The sequence below is a fragment of the Lampris incognitus genome, chromosome 6 (genome assembly GCF_029633865.1).
Source record: "Lampris incognitus isolate fLamInc1 chromosome 6, fLamInc1.hap2, whole genome shotgun sequence".
NCBI lineage: Eukaryota > Metazoa > Chordata > Actinopteri > Lampriformes > Lampridae > Lampris > Lampris incognitus.
Window position 1 is genome coordinate 55,549,655 of NC_079216.1, and position 21,371 is coordinate 55,571,025.

General features: G+C 44.6%; 1 protein-coding gene across 1 annotated transcript in view; it reads right to left on the reverse strand.

Annotated features, from left to right (window-relative positions):
• The window catches only part of LOC130114377 (neural-cadherin-like), a 157,464-nt gene that overhangs the window by 37,432 nt on the left and 98,661 nt on the right, over positions 1-21,371 (reverse strand). The window contains exons 21-22 of the mRNA XM_056282241.1: positions 20,270-20,499; positions 19,072-19,349 (exon numbers count right to left, since the gene is read on the reverse strand). Coding sequence (XP_056138216.1) covers positions 19,072-19,349; positions 20,270-20,499 — 508 coding nt within the window. The remainder of the gene's footprint in view (positions 1-19,071; positions 19,350-20,269; positions 20,500-21,371) is intronic.

The window sequence follows — 21,371 nt, forward strand, 5'->3', positions numbered from 1 at the left end:
TCCTGAGGTTTCTTCCTATTTTTTCTCCCTGTTAAAGGGTTTTGTTTTTTTAGGGAGTTGTTCCTTATCTGATGAGAGGGTCTAAGGACAGGATGTTGTGTTGCTGTTAAGCTCACTGAGGCAAATTTGTAATTTATGATATTGGCAGAGCCGGCCCAAGGCATAAGCGAAGTAAGCCGTCGTTTAGGGCTCCCACGCCAGCAGGGGACCCCCAAGCGCGCTTGAAATGTCAAACATGACAGGTTGATAAATATATACACTACCGTTCAAAAGTTTGGGATCACATTGAAATGTCCATATTTTTGAAGGAAAAGCACTGTACTTTTCAATGAAGATAACTTTAAACTAGTCTTAACTTTAAAGAAATACACTCTATACATTGCTAATGTGGTAAATGACTATTCTAGCTGCAAATGTCTGGTTTTTGGTGCAATATCTACATAGGTGTATAGAGGCCCATTTCAAGCAACTATCACTCCAGTGTTCTAATGGTACAATGTGTTTGCTCATTGGCTCAGAAGGCTAATTGATGATTAGAAAACCCTTGTGCAATCATGTTCACATCTGAAAACAGTTTAGCTCGTTACAGAAGCTACAAAACTGACCTTCCTTTGAGCAGATTGAGTTTCTGGAGCATCACATTTGTGGGGTCAATTAAACGCTCAAAATGGCCAGAAAAAGAGAACTTTCATCTGAAACTCGACAGTCTATTCTTGTTCTTAGAAATGAAGGCTATTCCATGCGAGAAATTGCTAGAAATTGAAGATTTCCTACACCGGTGTGTACTACTCCCTTCAGAGGACAGCACAAACAGGCTCTAACCAGAGTAGAAAAAGAAGTGGGAGGCCGCGTTGCACAACTGAGCAAGAAGATAAGTACATTAGAGTCTCTAGTTTGAGAAACAGACGCCTCACAGGTCCCCAACTGGCATCTTCATTAAATAGTACCCGCAAAACACCAGTGTCAACATCTACAGTGAAGAGGCGGCTGCGGGATTCTGGGCTTCAGGGCAGAGTGGCAAAGAAAAAGCCATATCTGAGACTGACCAATAAAAGAAAAAGATTAAGATGGGCAAAAGAACACAGACATTGGACAGAGGAAGACTGGAAAAAAGTGTTGTGGACGGATTAATCCAAGTTTGAGGTGTTTGGATCACAAAGAAGAACGTTTGTGAGACGCAGAACAAATGAAAAGATGCTGGAAGAATGCCTGACGCCATCTGTTAAGCATGGTGGAGGTAATGTGATGGTCTGGGGTTGCTTTGGTGCTGGTAAGGTGGGAGATTTGTACAGGGTAAAAGGGATTCTGAATAAGGAAGGCTATGACTCCATTTTGCAACGCCATGCCATACCCAGTGGACAGCGCTTGATTGGAGCCAATTTCATCCTACAACAGGACAAAGACCCTAAACACACCTCCAAATTGTGCAAGAACTATTTAGAGCAGAAGCAGGCAGCTGGTATTCTATCGGTAATGGAGTGGCCAGCGCAGTCACCAGATCTGAACCCCATTGAGCTGTTGTGGGAGCAGCTTGACCGTATGGTACGCAAGAAGTGCCCATCCAACCAATCCAACTTGTGGGAGCTGCTTCTGGAAGCGTGGGGTGCAATTTCTCCAGATTACCTCAACAAATTAACAGCTAGAATGCCAAAGGTCTGCAATGCTGTAATTGCTGCAAATGGAGGATTCTTTGACGAAAGCAAAGTTTGATGTAAAAAAAATCTTATTTCAAATACAAATCATTATTTCTAACCTTGTCAATGTCTTGACTCTATTTTCTATTCATTTCACAACATATGGTGGTGAATAAGTGTGACTTTTCATGGAAAACACAAAATTGTTTGGGTGATCCCAAACTTTTGAACGGTAGTGTATATTTTTGTGTGTGTGATATATCACATCAGTAGTAATCAACAAAAAATAAAAACTAAATATTTTGATATCATGTTAACAGACTGACAAATTAATGCTACTGGTTTAATCATTGGGATATTTTCTGAACCATTAGCACACCTTTGAACACCACAGTTTTCCAAAAAGTTTTTATTCATCTACATATTCTTTAGTCTTTATTGTTTTATTGTTAGATGTTAGAAGTTCCTCTGTTCATTGTATGTCATCATTTAAGTTTTTTATTTAATTTATTTAAATTGTGTTTTTGCATTTGCATTTTATGTAAGAAAAGAATTTATTTATTTGTTACTGTTCTGTACTTTTGCACAGTTCAAAAGCAATTAAAATAGTTAACTTGTTCAGTAAATGTACTGTCTGCTGGTTTATTTTAAGACTTTCCAGCACAGTAGTAAGTCATGACAATGGTGTGGTAACGATCAAGCATGGACATAATATTGTCGGTGGTGGGAGGTGGGTTTAGCGTGGGGGGCCCCCCCAAATCAAATTCTGCTTAGGGGCCCCATAAAGGCTTGGGCCAGCTCTGGATATTGGGCTATACAAATAAATATTGACTTGACTTAACCCACAGCAATGGATAGGCATTGAACTTTCACACATCGTTCACCTTGTGGTAGGCTATGCAAAATCGTACAGACTCATTGGACTTACGTATGAGGACAATGGGGCTACACCAGTCACTGCTAGACTCCTCTATTATCCCCATGGCCTTTTATTACCAGTATGGCCTTTATTTCTGCCTGAAGATTTCTTTTTGTGTTTGGCTGCCAGTACGGACGTGAGCACACTGTCACGCCTGGCGATGTCACTATGCAGTGTTGCATGAGGCCCTTGCAGGGGGGAGAACATATCAGTAAGCTGCTGTTGCAATGAGGCAACTTCAGCTTTCTGACGGGGCAAGAGATGGTTCTCACAATGGAGGGAGGCAGGATTTTTTGATTTTTGCACTTCCGCCCCAACTCATCTCTCTCCAATACCACTGTGGCCAGAGAAACCAGGACTGCCTCTCTCCATGCTTTCAGGATATTGAGGTGGTAAATCTGTTGCCCCTCCCTTGTCATTATGTACAACCTCATTATAATAGATATCCCCCGCCCGCCATGTGGGTCCTTGCCACTTGGTGAGTAATTTGGAGCTAGACGTTGGGAGTAATACGTGCACTTTATCTCCCAGTGCAGTTGGTTAATGATCCTGACTGCTTGTGTGTAGAATAGAATCTATTTAGCATTTTGCTGGATTTAGCACAGATGCTCCTGTACCTCTTCCCAGATGGCAGGAGGGAAAACAGGTTGTGAGAAGGGTGGTGGAGATCCCTAATGATGCTCGAGGCTCTGCGAACACGGCGTTGATGGTTAATCTCCAACATGAAGGGGAGAGGGACACAAATGATCTTGCTAGCTGTCTTCACTATCCTGTTCAGCTGGTGTTGTTCAGTTGCTTTGCAGTTACCAAACCAGGAAGTGAGACCATAAGTTAGAATGCTTTCAATGGTGCCACTGTAGAAGGTGGTGAGGGCTCGAATGGGGAAGCTTGGCCTTTTAAGTCTCCAGAGGGGATGGAGCCACTGTTGGGCCTTCATAATGATGGCCAAGGTTTTAATGGTTGAAGTCAGGTCGTCCGCCAGGTGCACTCCCAGGAACTTGATGTTACTGACCCTCTCCACAGTGGCACCATTGATGGTCAGCAGCATATGATGGTGCCTGCCGACCCTCCTGAAGTCAATCACGCCGTTAGCTGCTCCACCTCCATCCTGTATGCAGATTCATCATTATTGCTGATGAGACCCACTACTATTGTGTCATCTGCAAACTTGATGATGTGGTTGGTGTCAAATTTGTCAGTAAAGTCATTGGTTAGCAGGGTGAACAAGAGGGGGCTCAGGACACAACCGTGGGCTGAATCTGTGCTCCCTAAGATGGAATTTGATGTGTGGCTGCCCACCCTGACTGTCTGCTGCCTCCATGACAGGAAGTCCAGGACCCAGTTGCAGGTGCCATTCCAGCAACCTCAGCATCTCTACCGTTGTATGATGGGTGTTAAATGCTGAGCTGAAATCGATGAAGAGGATCCTGGTGTAGGTGTTCTTCCCTTCCAGGTGTGACCACGTGAGGTGGAGTATGGTAGATATTGTGTCTTCCATGGATCGGAATCTTTAATTAGGTCCAACACATCTCTCGGCATTCTGCCAAGCAGTAATTCGACAGGGGAAAACCCCAAGGAGGCCTGGCACACCCCCTGCACTGCAAATAACAGAGGATTGTCCCTGTCCTGTTTGGTGACCGATCCAAATCAGACAGTGATGGATGTGCAGAGGACAGTGTGGAACTGAATCAGCAGTTCCTGAGGCAGGTTGAACTTCTTGAGCTGGCGGAGAAAGTACATCCTCTGCTGGGCCTTTTTGATGATTGTGTCTATGTTGGATGCCCACCTTAGGTCCTGGGAGATTGTGGAACCCAGAAATCTGTAGTTTTTCACCGTAGACACAGTGCTGTTGAATATGGTGGGGGGGCAGTGTTGGGGGACTCCTCCTGAAGTCCACTGTCATCTCCACTGTTTTGGGCATGTTCAGCTCCAGGTTGTTATGCCCGCACCAGAGGGCCAGCTGATCAATCTCCCGTCTATATGCAGACTTGTTACTGTCCCGGATAAGGCCAATGATGGTTGTGTCATCCACAAACTTCAGGAGTTTAACAGACAGGTCACCTGAGGTGCAGTCATTTGTTTAGAGAGAGAAGAGTAGAGGGGAGAGCACACATCCCTGGGAGGCGCCAGTGCTGATTGTCTGGGTGCTGGATGTGATTTTTTTCCAGCCTCAAAAGCTGCCCCCTGTCTGTCAGGAAGTTTTTAATCCGCTGGCAGATGGAGGCCAGTACAGTCAGCCGGATGAGTTTGGAGTGTAGGATATCTGGGACAATGGTGTTGAACGCTGAGCTGAAGTCCACAAACAGGACCCTTGCATATGTCCCTGGGGAATCGAGGTGTTGGAAGATGTAGTGCAATTTCATGTTGACTGCATCCTCCACTGGCCTGTTTGCTCGGTAGGCAAACTGCAAGGGGTCAAGCAGGGGGCCTGTGATTTCCTTCAGGTGGGCCAACACCAGTCTCTCGAAGGATTTCATGACCACAAACATTAGGGCAATGAGCCTGTAGTCATTTAATCCTGTGATACGGGGTTTCTTGGGGACCGGGATGATAGTGGAGCTCTTGACGCAGGAGGGGACTTCACATAGCTCCAGTGATCTGCCAAAGAACAGTGTGAAAATGGGGGCCAGCAGGTCAGCACAGACGCTAAGACAGGAGGGTGACATGCCATCCAGGCACAGTGCCTTCTTGATCTTCTGTCTCTGGAAGAGCTGGCGCGCGTCCTCACACAGATCCTGAATGCAGGTGGGGGTTCGGCGGGGAGGGGAGAGTGGCTGGCAGGGAGTGCAGCTGGTTGTGTGTTGTGGCCAGAGAGGGTGTAGCAGCCAGGCTGGAACACACTATGGCCTTGACTTTATGCTTTTTCCCACGATTTCTAATTTCAATGGTCACCATCAGATACTTGTAAATATCCCAATGCACACACCAAATTTCCGCCCACGATGCCTCCACCGCCCCAGGTTGAACCAGGCTTTGATGGATCGGGGTCTGCGTGCAGCCTGTATCTGAGGTGGTCCTCCGCTAAGACGGTGGCTTCAGCCAGGCCCTCAGGACGATGGCGCTGGACGAAGTTAGCAGTCGTAGATTGTTGATGTCTTCTGAGTCTGGCCGCAGCCACGGTCTCACCGCATCGAGGAGCTGCTGCGACAGAATAAAGGAGCGGCCAGTGTCTTCCAGGGCGAGCACCTTGAACTGACGGTGATGTCCCTCTGGCGTGAACCCCATCTGGTTCAGGATGGCTTGCCTGATGTTGTGGTAGTCCCCTGGGAAGGCTGCCCCAGTAAGCTGCGCATGGTGGCTTGCGCCTCCCTGGTGAGCAGGGGGAGTGCACGCACAGCCCATTCCTCCTCCGACCACCCACATGCTAATGCCGTCCTCTCAAATACGTCAAGGAAAGCCTCAGGGTCATCAGTGGCTTTCATCTTTGGGAGGGTGATCTGGGGCCCAAGGGTGGGTGGGGCGGCCAGATCACCCCCGTGGGCAGCCGGAGGGGAATGCAGCAGCTCCCTCAGGAGAGCCCAGTCTTCGGCCTGCCGAGCAACCATTCCCTGCATGGCTTGGGTCTGGTCACGTGGCTGTCCTGGAGGTTGGCAATCCGGTGTACGGCTCGCCTTAGGGGAGACTCTGCTGGCTGACTTCCTTCCATCCAGCACCCATACGGGCCACCACTGAGGGAAGGTTGTTGCCATGGGAGGGGTTTTGGAGATGAAAGGAGGACACGGTTAAGCGGTTATCACAGGGTTTAATCAATACACACTCTCTGTCTCTCTCTCCCAGTCTCCCAGTCAGGATCAGGAACAATTTATTTGTCATTTCCCCCAGCCCACAGCAGTGCAACACAAAAACACATATCCAAAAACCTCCAAAAACAACACCACCAAAAACATGCAAAAACAGAGAGAACAAAGCAAAAAAAAAAGAAGGAAAGAAAGAAAAAAAGAAAAAGAAAAGCCGACAACACAGTCCACCCAGTGCAACACAGTCCAAAAACTCAACCGTCCAGAGAACGAACGCCAGCCAGGATGACTGTTGGAACTGCTGGTCTGCATGGGCTAGCAGTTAGCCTAGCTTGCCCCACCTCCGCGTCCCGTCAGACCACCCTCGGTGTTTCCCCCTCAGGCGCAGCTCCAGGCAGGGCCGTGGTCCCTGGACCTATCGAATGTGGCAGACCAGGCTCCACCAGCTGATCCAACGCTAGCTCTCCAGCCAGACACCCTCGACACACCTCCCTCGCACGCCACACGATGACACAGACGCAGACAAAAAAAAAACAACAAAAAAACACTGCACAGTCGATGCTAAGCAAGGCTGCCGCCACACCACCTTGGTGTTTCATCTCGGGCAGGGCTGTGGGCTAGCAGTTAGCTGTGTGACCGCCCTCGGTGTTTCCTCTTTGAGCCCACAGTACACAGCAGACCAAGCTCTCTCAGCCAATCCAGCGCCAGCTCTCCCAGCCAAGTGAAATCAATGATCAAAATAAAAACTTAACACGATGACACAAACTTAGACGTGGACAAAGACACTGCATAATCGGTACTGGGTGAGGCCGCCGCAAACGCGAGTTCGCACCACCATCCTCCCACCAAGGATGTGCACGTCCCACTCCACACGGGCCGGTGCACTCTGGTGCTGTTTCGCTCTCTTCCTTCAGTGCATGTGTGCGGCATCCTTTTGCTGTTTCGGTCGCCCTGTGTTTTGCTGTGTCCTCATCAGTGTCATCATATCAGGACCCAGCTTCACTGCAATTTGTTAATTACACACACTTGAGGCTGATCGTTAATCAGCCTCACCATTACATCTGCTCCACGCTCCCTCTCTCCACTTCCAGCCGACACTAGACTACACCCCACTACCACAGACTGTTGCTGTGATTCAGGGCAGCTGAGGCATTTAATCTCGACTTGACAGAATGGATTGGCTGGCATGGGGTCCACAGCTTTTACAAATATTATGCTCTTTTACATTAGCCAAAAAAACTTCTGAATATTCAATTCTACATTAAATCAATTAACCATGAACACACGTTACTCTGTTCTATCTGTTCTTTATCTACCCCAGTTGCCTGAACTGAACCCCCTGGAGGCCGCTCCTGCTCGGCACATCTCATCTCTTTTCTAAGAACATAATTAATTTAATTTCTTGTACTTCTTGATACACCCTACCGCGGCAGATTTTCTGGTCCCCCATCTCGCTCTCGCTCTCTCTCTCTCTCTGGCACCGACTGTCTAATCTGATTTCTGCGGACTGCCTCTTCTGTTACTCATCTGCTTTGATTAGTGAATGAACGTTAAGGATCATCGTTCTCACAAAAGGATCAACTAGAATCTTAAAACAAGGGGTTGCAGGCCTCTACGTCCTCTGCAAAAAAGTGTGTGCAAATAGAATAGCCCGGGTAAATATTAATAAACAGAGAGAGACAGAGCTAATGATATCAAGAAGTGATGAAGTGACAGACCCCCCCCCCCAGCCCTTTCAATCATTGAAATAAAAGGGGGTGGAGGGGAAAGGCTGATCTCATCCCGTCCCCTCAACTGCAGTGAAGCATGTGAGACGAGGTGGCTATGCTGATAATGTCAGAGCCATCTATTTTCATTCAGCGTCTGAGGAGAGCTTTGTGTACTGAGGCTGTTAGGGGCTGTTTCTCCCCAACGCTGTTTATTCTGCAGAGGGGCTACACATGTCAAGAATACTGATCAATATACAGCAAAGGGTCGGCGTTGGCAGAGTGGAGCCTTATGCATACTTATGCACCACGGAGGCGCAGCACCTCACGCTTTCCCTGCGCTTTCATGTGACTCCTGAGAGCAAAGCTCTTCCAAATTGAGCAGTGTAGAGCATATTTTTCCCTCTTATGACCGACCCTATCTGGTTAGCCCCTGCTTTTTTCTTTTTTTACCCTCGAGGTAGGGTCAAAAAGTAGAATCTTTATGCTTGTTCTGCATTCACAAGGGCACATTTAGCACATACATGTTCTTTCTAGGGCGAAATGTGAGAGCTTTTCTCGGCACCCTTCAGATCAAATGCAGCTAAGAAGATATGGGAGATTTGAAAAAGAAGTCCTGGAGCCATTCCATCTCTTAGATGGTGCCTTTGACCAGATAGGATGCTCGTGTAAATGGTATTAAATGAGATTTTAAGAATTTATAAGCGTAGAGGATGGGGTAGTAGTTGTACTAATCCTGTTGCCCTACATTTATTTAATCTGAGCATTAATGTGCGTGATAAAATTAACCACATGCTGTTTAGTCTTTATAAACCTCCCGAAGGGAGATATACACTTAAGGTGAAGGCCTTTTCATTGATTACTGACAGAGTCAATATTTAGATGTAACGCTCAAGGTCTAGGCTAATGGATAGGTAGTGCTTTCATGTTTCACCCAATATTATAATAGAAATTAAATGATGTAGAATTATATTACAATATCTTTTGTTATGGGGTGTCCGGGTAGTGTAGCAGTCTATTCCATTGCCTACCAATATGGGGCTCACCGGATCGAATTCCCGTGTTACCTCCGGCTTGGTCGGGCGTCCCTACAGACATAATTGGCCGTGTCAGCGGGTGGGAAGCTGGATGTGGGTATGTGTCCTGGTCGCTGCACTAGCGCCTACTCTGGTTGGTCAGGGTGCCTATTTGTGGGGAGGGGGAACTGGGGGGGAACAGCGTGATCCTCCCATGCGCTACGTTCCCCTGGCAAAACTCCTCACTGTCAGGTGAAAAGAAGCAGCTGGCGACTCCACATGTATCGGAGGAGGCATGGGGTAGTCTGCAGCCCTCCCCGGATCGGCAGAGGGGGTGGAGCAACAACTGGGACAGCTTGGAAGAATGGGGTAATTGGCCTGGCAAAATTGGGGAGAAAAGGGGGGGAGGGGAATTAAAAAAATATATATATATATAAAAATCTTATGTTACTAACCTTAAATTTACAAAAAATAACATCTCAAAATATCACGTTAGGTTATATTAGTTTTTTTTACAATTGCTAACAAGCACTTACCTATACTTAAGATACTTTTTCTAAACTCTTAACACAGCCACACTTACATCACACAGTGAGCCACATTTTGTTCATTAAATACCAATTCTACATTTCAAAATGCAAAAAAAAAAAAAATTCTGCATACACTAAGTTTCAAAACACGGCAAACCCGACTCAATATTAAATCATTCTTTCAAAACAACAGTGCGTTTTCTATCCAAGAGGACCGTAGCCAACCATAGCACGACTTTCAAAATAATAACAGTTGATGGCGTTGCAAAAACGGCATTACTTTTCATGTTTCAGTTCTACCTGCATACAATAGACAATATGAAGTCCACTGGTTTTTTTATAATTCAGTTTCCTTCGACAGTAAACCACTCTGCAGATTTTGGTTGGGTGTCGAACGTGTGCATTTTTGGCAACGTACTATCTAAAAGTTGTAGCGTCCGCTAAATGAAATTGTAAATTGTAGGGGCGTCCGCGTGGCGTAGCAGTCTAGTCCATTGCCTACCAACATGAGGATCGGCGGCTCGAATCCCCGTGTTACCTCCGGCTTGGTCGAGTGTCCCTACAGACACAATTGGCCGTGTCTGCAGGTGGGAAGCTGGATGTGGGTATGTGTCCTGGTCGCTGTACTAGCGCCTCCTCTGGTCGGTCGGGGCGCCTGTTCGGGGGGGGGGGGGACTGGGGGTAATAGCGTGATCCTCCCATGCGCTATGTCCCCCTGGGGAAATTCCTGTCAGGTGAAAAGAAGCAGCTGGTGATGTCGGAGGGGGCATGTGGTAGTCCGCAGCCCTCCCCGGATCGGCAGAGGGGGTGGAGCAGAGATTGGGACAGCTTGGAAGAGTTGAGTAATTGGCCAGATACAATTGGGGAGAAAAAAAATGTGTAAATTGTAAGTGTATGAGAGTCATCTTTACTTTATAGAATGTACAGTAGAAAAAAATAGAGAATTGCTGCAGTAAAAACTTTACTGTATTAGCAACATGAAATTGATGCCAGTGATCAACAAAAATCCCAAAATACATGGCCTTTGGTTCTAAATGTGTAAAAATAAAATACACAAATATGGTAAAAAAAAAATTTTTTTAAAAAGGCACAGAAGGGAAAAACACAAAAACTGACAATCCTGCTCTAATCTATACCATCTTCAGCATTGGACCACATGTTCTCGTCCACATCACTTTGTCTCTTGCTAGGCAACTTGGATAGAAACACTTGGGGTGCCTTATCCATCCCTGGCAGTCGTTAGATGAAACTTCTCTACAGCGAGCATCCATTCCATCCAGGAGGGACATTTGGTCATGTGGGCGATGATCATACGCTTTCCACCTCCCGGCAGAAAAAAACCCCCATCCTCAATGTGGGTGAGGAAAGGCGAGCAGGAGGGGGGCCCATCCAAGAATGATTTCTTGGATGGGCCCCCCTCAGTTTATGATTGCATGTGAACGGTGGAATGCCACATTGTCCCATGCGATCACAAACATCCACGTTTCCTCCCACCTGTTCTCTTCCTGTTTCTGGCACCAGTTGTTGGTGGAGGTCATCTAAAAACAAAAGAAGGCTCTCGGTGTTGTAGGGACCAATCTGGTATTTCTGCAGGATCGAAATTGCTGCACACATTGTGACATTTGCTCCTCTCTGACACGGCACATCAACGGCGGCCCTTTTCCCAATGATGTTTTTTCCCCTGCCGATGTGTTTTTGCCAGGTTAAACCCTGCTTCATCTACATCAACGATTTTACGTGGGGTCTGATCAGACTCTGAAAGAAATCAAACACCATTTGTTTAAATGCTTTTCAATATGTCCGACTGTATGTCCTGTAACCCATGTTTACATGTAGAGTAGCATAGCGAAGACGAAAGCCATTTTAGTTTTGTCACTGTACAGTTGTTCGGTTATAATTAAATGTGTCTTCTGCGTTTAACCCATCCTATTGTATAGGAGCAGTGGGCAGCTGCAGCGCCCAGGGACCAACTCCAGTCCTTCTTTCCATTGCCTTGCTCAGGGGCACAGACAGGAGTATTAACCCTAACATGCATGTCTTTTTGATGGTGGAAGGAAACCGGAGCACCTGGAGAAAACCCACGCAGACACGGGTAGAACACGCAAACTCCACACAAAAAGGACCTGGGAAGGCTTGCGGTTCAAACCCAGGACCTTCTTGCTGTGAGGTAACGGTGCTAACCACTGGGCCACCCAAGGTGTTTAAAACTCACTACAGAACAAGCCATATTGGATACGTACCATACCTGGACATATTGGTGCCAGAGTTCTTTGACCCGCTCACTGTTCCTTTCAAAAGGAACTGTATGCAACTGTTTCATTAGAACTCTGTGTTTGGTCAGAGTCCGAGCAATGGTAGTCAGGCTGATGCTTTCCACATTCTTTCACCTCAGGCGACTGAAGAAGTTCGGCATGGGGCCTTATACAGAGGTACAACCGAGAGCATCCTGACTGGATGCACCACCGCCTGGCATGGGAACTGTACTGCCCACAACCGCAAAAGACTGCAGAGGGTTGTGTGGATGGCCCAGGACATCAGTTGATGCGAGCTTCCCTCCATCCAGGACATATACAATGCATGTTGTGTCAGCAAAGCCTGTGGGATTATCAAAGACCCCAGCTACCCAAACTATGGACTGTTCCAGCTACTACCGTCAGGCAAGCGATACCGCAGCCTCAAAGCCCGGACCAGTAGGTGCCGAAATAGCTTTTTCCACCAAGCAACCAGGCTTTTGAACAAAGAGCATTAAAAGAAACTAAGCCTGGTGCTGGACTGATGGTACTGACCTATGGTCTTTAGCAGATCATCAGTTTACATACACACACACACACACACACAATTTATTATTACTACTGCTTTTTTGTTCTGTTGTTATTTTATTGCTACTGTTGCTGCAGTGTTGAGGAGCTGAAACTCAAGAATTTTACTCTTATACTTTTATAATGAGATGTAACAAAAAAAGAATGTTGAATCTTGTGAAATACCAGGTTGTTCTCTACAATTCTGATCTGAATTTCTCTGTTTTGTTGCATTGTCAGTAATGACCAGTCCTACAACGGCATGCTCTTGGTGTTTATTGAGGAGCTTTCTTCTGCCCCAGAGGGAGGAGAACGTTACATTCTTTAGAGGAACAAAAATAACAACATATATATTACTGTAGCATTGGGACTGGTGGCCTACAGTTAGTGGAACATAGCAACATTAATGATAGAAAAAGTCAATTCAAGTCAAGTCAGTTTTATTTGTATAGCCCAATGCATTACTTCCCTGTTGGTTTGTTGAAAATTCCGGATAATGGAAGCCATTGTTGACCAGCTGAGATTAGGCTCTTTCACCAGCCTCTGTCAGTGATCGACCATGGTTTATCACATGTTCTATGATGGTGGCTCTTATTTCACCAGTGACAACAGCGCTTACTCTCCTTTGAACTCCACCACGCATTCGTACTACTCTCCCCCAACCTCTCCTTTTCCCTTGTCCTGGTCCAACTATTCCTCTGCCTGGTTCAGCTGCTACTCCTCTCGCCCCAGTCCTCTCCCTCATCCAACCATTCTTCTCCCTTGTCCAGACATTATTTCTCTCTCTCCATTTCACTGGGTTGTTTAGTATCCACACTGAACAAAATCAATCCAAAAAGTCACTTTTTTACTGTATATGTCCGTGTAACTGAAAGAACATCAAAACCTGGCTATGTCTCCGATTGAGACTGGAATCAGCTGTGGTTAGTCTATTTTACACAACTTAAATCAGCCATTTCCCAATGATCTGTTCATACAGAAATGGTTATCAGTTGTTTCAATATAGCTTTTAAGCTGCTGTTATCACTAGGTACGTTTACATGATGTTAGAAAAAGTCTATTTATTGTGTTAGTACGACTAAAACTGGACTTTTAAAATACACGTAAACATGTTAGTCTGACTGAAATTGTACTAAATCGAATTTCTCAAAGTCGGACTAACACATCTAGATAATATGGTTGGGGATCGATTTACTCTGGCATGTATATGCTTGTGTCAGCTAAAGGAGTTGAATATCCTAAAGTACATGGATTGAAGGAGAACGCGGAATGGCAAACTATTTAAGGAAGTGGCAGAAAAGTTGGATGAAGCGGGATTTAAAAGAACCCCCGAGCAAATCCGTGTTCGGTGGAAGCATCTCAAACACGCCTACTACAATGCAAAGAAAAACAACCAAACAAGTGGCCACAATCCAGTTTCATGCCCACACGCCAACATACTGCAGGAGCTGCTAGGATGCCGACCTTTGTCCCAAGCCATAGAGCAAGGCGTGGACACTGGTTTTAATGGACCCCACCGGTTCGACATGGAACCCGCTTGCTAACTTGTTTGTCGCTTATTTGGTATGTGACACAATAGGTCAACCGGAAGAAGGTTCAATAGCAACCAGCTGAAGGGGGGCATATCGCCACCTACCGTACCAGGGTCGGACATACTTCCATCAATAAATCGATTCTCCCCCGGTTCTTGTATACTGGGACAACGACAGTAGTCCAATTACATGGCCTAATATGCCCATTTCACGCCGCGGCCATCTTGGATTAAAAAAAAAACAAGCAGTGGGAACTTAGCCACGCCCTCTTCTTACTTCATTGAAAACACTGCTGGAAGCAACATGTTGTACTGCTGTGTACCATCCTAAATTCAACTGACACATTAAAATGCCATATGGCTAAATGTTTACTCCTCCTGCTATTATTGCAACAGACATTATGTACATGTAGGCCTACTGTATGCATTGAGCTGCAGAGGTTGCATGTACATTTAACGTTACTGTATGCATTGAGCTGCAGAGGTTGCACCATGTACAGCCAGTTAAATAATATTGGGGTGACCAGTTTCACTGTGACTAAAACATTAGAAGGGAGACAGAAGTTTGACGTTGAAAAATTTTTGCTCCTGTTTGTAGTCGCATTGGTGACTTAATAGCGGATGAAGAGGAACATGAGGGAGATAGGTGAGTTGTTATTGTCAGTACAATACAATTTTTCAAACATGTAGATTACTGCATTGTATAAAATGTATATATATATATATATATATATATATATATATACACTAACGTTCAAAAGTTTGGGATCACATTGAAATGTCCATATTTTTGAAGGAAAAGCACTGTACTGTTCAATGAAGATAACTTTAAACTAGTCTTAACTTTAAAGAAATACACTCTATACATTGCTAATGTGGTAAATGACTATTCTAGCTGCAAATGTCTGGTTTTTGGTGCAATATCTACATAGGTGTATAGAGGCCCATTTCAAGCAACTATCACTCCAGTGTTCTAATGGTACAATGTGTTTGCTCATTGGCTCAGAAGGCTAATTGATGATTAGAAAACCCTTGTGCAATCATGTTCACATCTGAAAACAGTTTAGCTCGTTACAGAAGCTACAAAACTGACCTTCCTTTGAGCAGATTGAGTTTCTGGAGCATCACATTTGTGGGGTCAATTAAACGCTCAAAATGGCCAGAAAAAGAGAACTTTCATCTGAAACTCGACAGTCTATTCTTGTTCTTAGAAATGAAGGCTATTCCATGCGAGAAATTGCTAGAAATTGAAGATTTCCTACACCGGTGTGTACTACTCCCTTCAGAGGACAGCACAAACAGGCTCTAACCAGAGTAGAAAAAGAAGTGGGAGGCCGCGTTGCACAACTGAGCAAGAAGATAAGTACATTAGAGTCTCTAGTTTGAGAAACAGACGCCTCACAGGTCCCCAACTGGCATCTTCATTAAATAGTACCCGCAAAACACCAGTGTCAACATCTACAGTGAAGAGGCGGCTGCGGGATTCTGGGCTTCAGGGCAGAGTGGCAAAGAAAAAGCCATATCTGAGACTGACCAATAAAAGAAAAAGATTAAGATGGGCAAAAGAACACAGACATTGGACAGAGGAAGACTGGAAAAAAGTGTTGTGGACGGATTAATCCAAGTTTGAGGTGTTTGGATCACAAAGAAGAACGTTTGTGAGACGCAGAACAAATGAAAAGATGCTGGAAGAATGCCTGACGCCATCTGTTAAGCATGGTGGAGGTAATGTGATGGTCTGGGGTTGCTTTGGTGCTGGTAAGGTGGGAGATTTGTACAGGGTAAAAGGGATTCTGAATAAGGAAGGCTATGACTCCATTTTGCAACGCCATGCCATACCCAGTGGACAGCGCTTGATTGGAGCCAATTTCATCCTACAACAGGACAAAGACCCTAAACACACCTCCAAATTGTGCAAGAACTATTTAGAGCAGAAGCAGGCAGCTGGTATTCTATCGGTAATGGAGTGGCCAGCGCAGTCACCAGATCTGAACCCCATTGAGCTGTTGTGGGAGCAGCTTGACCGTATGGTACGCAAGAAGTGCCCATCCAACCAATCCAACTTGTGGGAGCTGCTTCTGGAAGCGTGGGGTGCAATTTCTCCAGATTACCTCAACAAATTAACAGCTAGAATGCCAAAGGTCTGCAATGCTGTAATTGCTGCAAATGGAGGATTCTTTGACGAAAGCAAAGTTTGATGTAAAAAAAATCTTATTTCAAATACAAATCATTATTTCTAACCTTGTCAATGTCTTGACTCTATTTTCTATTCATTTCACAACATATGGTGGTGAATAAGTGTGACTTTTCATGGAAAACACAAAATTGTTTGGGTGATCCCAAACTTTTGAACGGTAGTGTATATATATATATATATATATATATTCACTAATCTTTCAATAGTGGATAGCTCTGTTCTGACACATCATCTTGATAACAGGAAAATGTGTGGATTTATATTGCTTCCCACATGTATGACATATCCTCATGTGTCCAGTGAGGTTTGGGCAACTCTACCTGATCATGACTACGACGTGAAGCCACTTTCTGTGGAAGACCAGCTTGACGCAGTAAAGAAACGCATCGCTTTCCTGGAGGACGAAAATAAAAAGCTGAAAAGTGAGCGTTTTGGTCTAGAACGCTTCCAGTGTGCGCCCAATCTGATCAGGTTTTACACTGGTTTTAAGGATTACCACACCCTCAAAGCACTCTTCCTAGCTTTACAGCCTACTGCAGAGTCCATGGTGCGATGGACTCAAATGCAAAGGAACAGCCATAACCTAGAACACATTTCTGTGTCTGGCTTCCATGCAGAGCATTTATCGCTGATTGATCAGTTTTTCCTGTTCTTGTGCCGTGTGAGGCGGGGCTTTTTTGCTCTGGATTTATCTGTACGATTCAATGTGTCGCCGGCCACAGTCAGCAGGAACTGTACGACGTGGGCCAACTATTTGCCCTTTATGTTAGGGACCCTCCCAATATGGCCTAGTAGAGCAGCAGTAGACGAGCTAATGCCACCAGTATTCAGGGAATTCTGCCCAAACACAAGAGTGATACAAGACTGCACAGAGATCCGCATCGAGACAGCTAGTTCGAAGGTTTTGAACACCATGACATACTCCCATTATAAAAGTAACACTACACTGAAATCCCTAATTGAGATCACTCCCTCAGGGTCAGTTAGCCTGGTAAGTAATCTAGTATACACAGGATGTATTTCTAAGGAGATAACTAAGAGGTCAGGTGTTCTGGACCTCTTAGAGTCAGGTGATGAGGTCATGGCCGATAAGGGGTTCCTTATCAAAGACCTGCTCGATGAAATAGACGTAAAACTTGTCATCCCTGCATTTTTAGGCCCAAGTGGACAGTTTAGCTGTGATGAGCTCACAGACACACAGAGTATTGCTGGCTTGAGAATACATGTCGAACGGTCAATAAGACGCATAAAGGAGTACCACATTTTTGATGGAGTCATACCCCTTTCACTAAGTGGAACAGTCAACCAACTGTGGACTGTGTGTGCTCTCCTAACAAATTTTCAGGGACCACTGTTTTAAACCTTTGTTAAATTCAGCTGACAAAAAAATAGTGCACACAAACCTTAGATAGATTGAAACATATTTAACTTCATTTCAGTACAGTCCCATTTTTTAGCCCACACCTTGAGATGGGCAATCACTATCTTAGTTTAGTAAACAATTGATGATTTGAGTTGGTAGCGAGTTCCAGTTTATTGCTACAACAGAATGACAGTTGACCGAACATATTTTAGTTTAAAATGAACCAACAGTTTTGTTAAAGTTAAAGGACAAAGAATGAAAATATTGTAGATGGGACAATCTAATGTATAAATATTGAATGTACAGTATAAAAATTAAATGTATCTTATTTTTTATTTTATTGTGATTAAACAGCTTCTTTGAATACAGCCCTGTGTGTGTGTCTCTCCTCACTGGCACAGGAGAGGCAGAAAGTACTTGAAAAAGAAAAGATCCAGCTTAGTTTTCATATTGTGGTAAATGACGGTAGGTGCTCGAGGTTGGTAGTCCAAACCATGTTTGCTGCTGGCCCCGGCTGCATTGATTTCCAATTGAGTAAGAAGGGGGCGTGGCTAAATTCCCACCACTTGGTTTTTTTTTAATCCAAGATGGCCGCAGCGTGAAATGGGAGTATTGAGCTATAACCGTAGCTCGGCTTAACTGTACATGTAAACACACTGGCAGAAGACAAGACTTTATACTATAAGGTTTTTAACATTTGGTTTTCATTTCTGGCATGCTGTGTGCAAGCATTTGTACATAAGACAAGAAAGATCCATAATTTTGGTATTGGGTAAGCTTGTATGTAAAAAAAAAAAATTTTTTTAAGCATTTTAGAAATGTGTTAATTGACTGCATATCATGTGAAAATAACATGAATTATGTTAATAGTATGGCCCGTGACAGATGGCTGCTGTGCTAGTCATGTTTAGAGTTTTGAAAATGTGATTGGAGCTTGGACAAAAGGATGTTAGCAATTATAAAAAACTGTAACCCTACCTAGTTTCCCTACCTTTGGAATCACCTGTACATAACTGAACATTTTATTCAGGCGAGCAGATCAAATTATTTTTCAGTCTTCCTTCCTGTTACTCTGCATTCCACTGACAACAAATCAGAGCAGTTCAAGAAACTCATGCAAGTCACAGGTGATGGGATGTGAATTCTTATGAGGAGCCGAGTTGCAGAAGAAATCCTGGGCTCCCTGACAAGATATCACACTTGAGAGACTCAGGCAAAAGAAGAAAAAAAAATCACAAGACGACAGCACCTCAAGAAAGCCTTTTTAAACTCTACTTTGAGGCTAAGATGAGGAAAAATCGGCCTCTCTCAGGGTTAGGTGTTGCTCAGGACATTCATACATATATGGAGTGTGACACACAGAGAGCAGGAGCAGGTTGGTCAGAGTAGCCTGGACTCACTTAACACCGCGAACATGTACGCGACTAACCCAAACTCCAACAAGTAAAAGAGTATGGGAGCATTATTATTTTCATGGTCATGAACCACTCTGCAAATAGTAGTAAAGTAATTAAGACTACAGACTTGAATAGTACAGAGTAGCATGGCTATACACAGCTATATATACTATTCACTTCCACAGCTCTCCTAAAGAGCCGACCATTACCTTTCTCCCCAAGCGTTTGTCATGCGCCACTCACCTGTAGCCGTTTTGGGTGTTGATGCAGGTTCCTCCGTGGAGGCAGGGGTTGCTGGCATAGGCGGAGCACAGCTGATGGTCCAGTTCCCGGGCAGAACAGCCGCACGCAGCCAGAGACATCACTCTCACCGAGACCAAGGATAAACTCCCAGAGTCCACCAGGGTGGGCGAGTCACTGACGCTTAGGTGTGTGGAGCACCCACCGGCTCCCTTGCAATTGGCATACACACACTCATCTACTTGCACCTGGCTTACTTTGACATGCAGAATTGACTGCAGCTGCAGAGAAGATAAGACAAAAATAATAAAGGCTCGCTTCACTCGTGAAGTACAACAAACGCACAGGGATTTGTCTCTGTGGCATTAGAGAGGAGACATACAGGCAGCTCAATGTTACTCAGGACATATTGGCACATACTATAAGGACAGAAGAAGCTCATGTAGTCATGGGAAAGGGACAGTGTGAATCATACAATACATTGTGACAGGCAGGACTGGAATGGAAGGAGGGCTGGGAGTGCTCAAGGTGCGCCTATGTCCATTTAGTTGCTTTTTGTGTGTGTGTGCATGTGTGTGTTTGAGCAGAGACAGAGAGAGTTTAGCCTGCAGACTAAACATGGGAAAACATAAAACCTTATAACTGCAGGATTTGGTGACATCCCTGGAGGGGAAGCATCAATTTGTAGTAACTCTGGACTCAGTGACTGATTTCATCACTAGTAGGATGTGATTTATCGTCTTGTGTATTTTTTGACACCAAATACACCTGAAAAGATTGGCGACACAACACCCCCAACAACATCTTTTCAGGTATCACCCCTGAGCCTCACAATCACTCCTCGTGTACACAATACATTTAATGTTCTAGAAATGTGTGTATTTAAGCAAAAAGACAGAGTTTGGTAAGCCGGGAAAAAAATAAAAAAAGATAAAGTTTTATAGAATTCAAGGGTTGGCAGCATCAAAAAGTAGTAGTAAGATTGAATGTATGTAACAGGGAGGAATTGACAGACAAAAGATGGAGGGGAGAAATTGAGAGACATGGCAGGATCAGATATGAAACAGACAAGAGAATTGGAGGGAGAATGAAAGGGGCAGATAAAAGATACAGTTATCTTTCCCCCTCAAGCTCCGCAGCGTTTCACTTGATGTATGAGCATTGATCTCTATCCTCTGAAAGATGAGCCGGTATATACTACCTTCTCTTTATGAGCAGCGAGGTAACCGTGCAGTTTCTCTGGGAGCAGGTAGCCAGCATCACTTAGCGCGGAGAAGTGGATGTCCACTGTCTTCTCTCCTCTATCTGCTATGCTGAAAATGTTAATGTTCCCTGGTTTGACGGACAGGGATTCGGAGAGGAAGTCCCAAAACGACTCCAGTTGACTCTTTCCCCAGACGCGGGAGTCGATAAACTCTTTAGCTGTGATGCCTTCAAGAGACAGACGGGGGGGGGGGGGGTCAGGCAACGAGAACTACTGAGCTGCCAGTGACAGCTAAAGAGTTGATCAAAGTCCACTCAGTTCCATTGTCTATTAGCAAATCCACGAGGTGAAAAAAATCATGATGCATTTTAATAAAAATCTTTTTTTTTCCCCTGTCATTTTGTGGTGCCACCTTTCGATAATATCAACAAAATGGCAGAAGACACCTTTAATCTCCAAAAACGATAATGACTTGGAGTCAGTGGCATCTATAATGGCCTTCAACTATTTTCTGAATGGCGTTTTAAATGTCAAGGACTTTATCTGACACTTCCAAATTGACCTTTACAGCAAAAAAAAAAAAAAAAAAAACCTGTTACATCAACTTCAGAGTTTAGAGGAGAAGCATGAATACTGCAAACATTACTGACATGCAGTATAAACGATTACTTGTCAGTGCCGAGAACTGTTAAACAATGGAAGTAAAAATAAAATCTTGACAACATATCATTATAATGTTAACTGGACTGACAACCAGATAATTGTCCAATGAAAACTATCAATTTACCAATGACTATGACGGATGCTTTCTTTTTCATTTATGGCATCTAGCTTGGCAAGAGCATCGTTGCCATTGCCATAAAACAACAAATATGGGCAGCAAAGAGCACGCATGTTAGCTGTCAATCTGTAGATGACAGAGACGCAAAAAAATCTAATATAGTTAAATTGTGAAGCTTTTAGAATTAAAGCTTAGATCCAAAAATGTTATAAGATACAATAAGCACCACAACAACAGTGGTCCAATTACTGAACCCTGGAGAACACCATTAAACAAAAGCGAACAAATGTTTGACCACCAAATATAATGTGTGAGCGT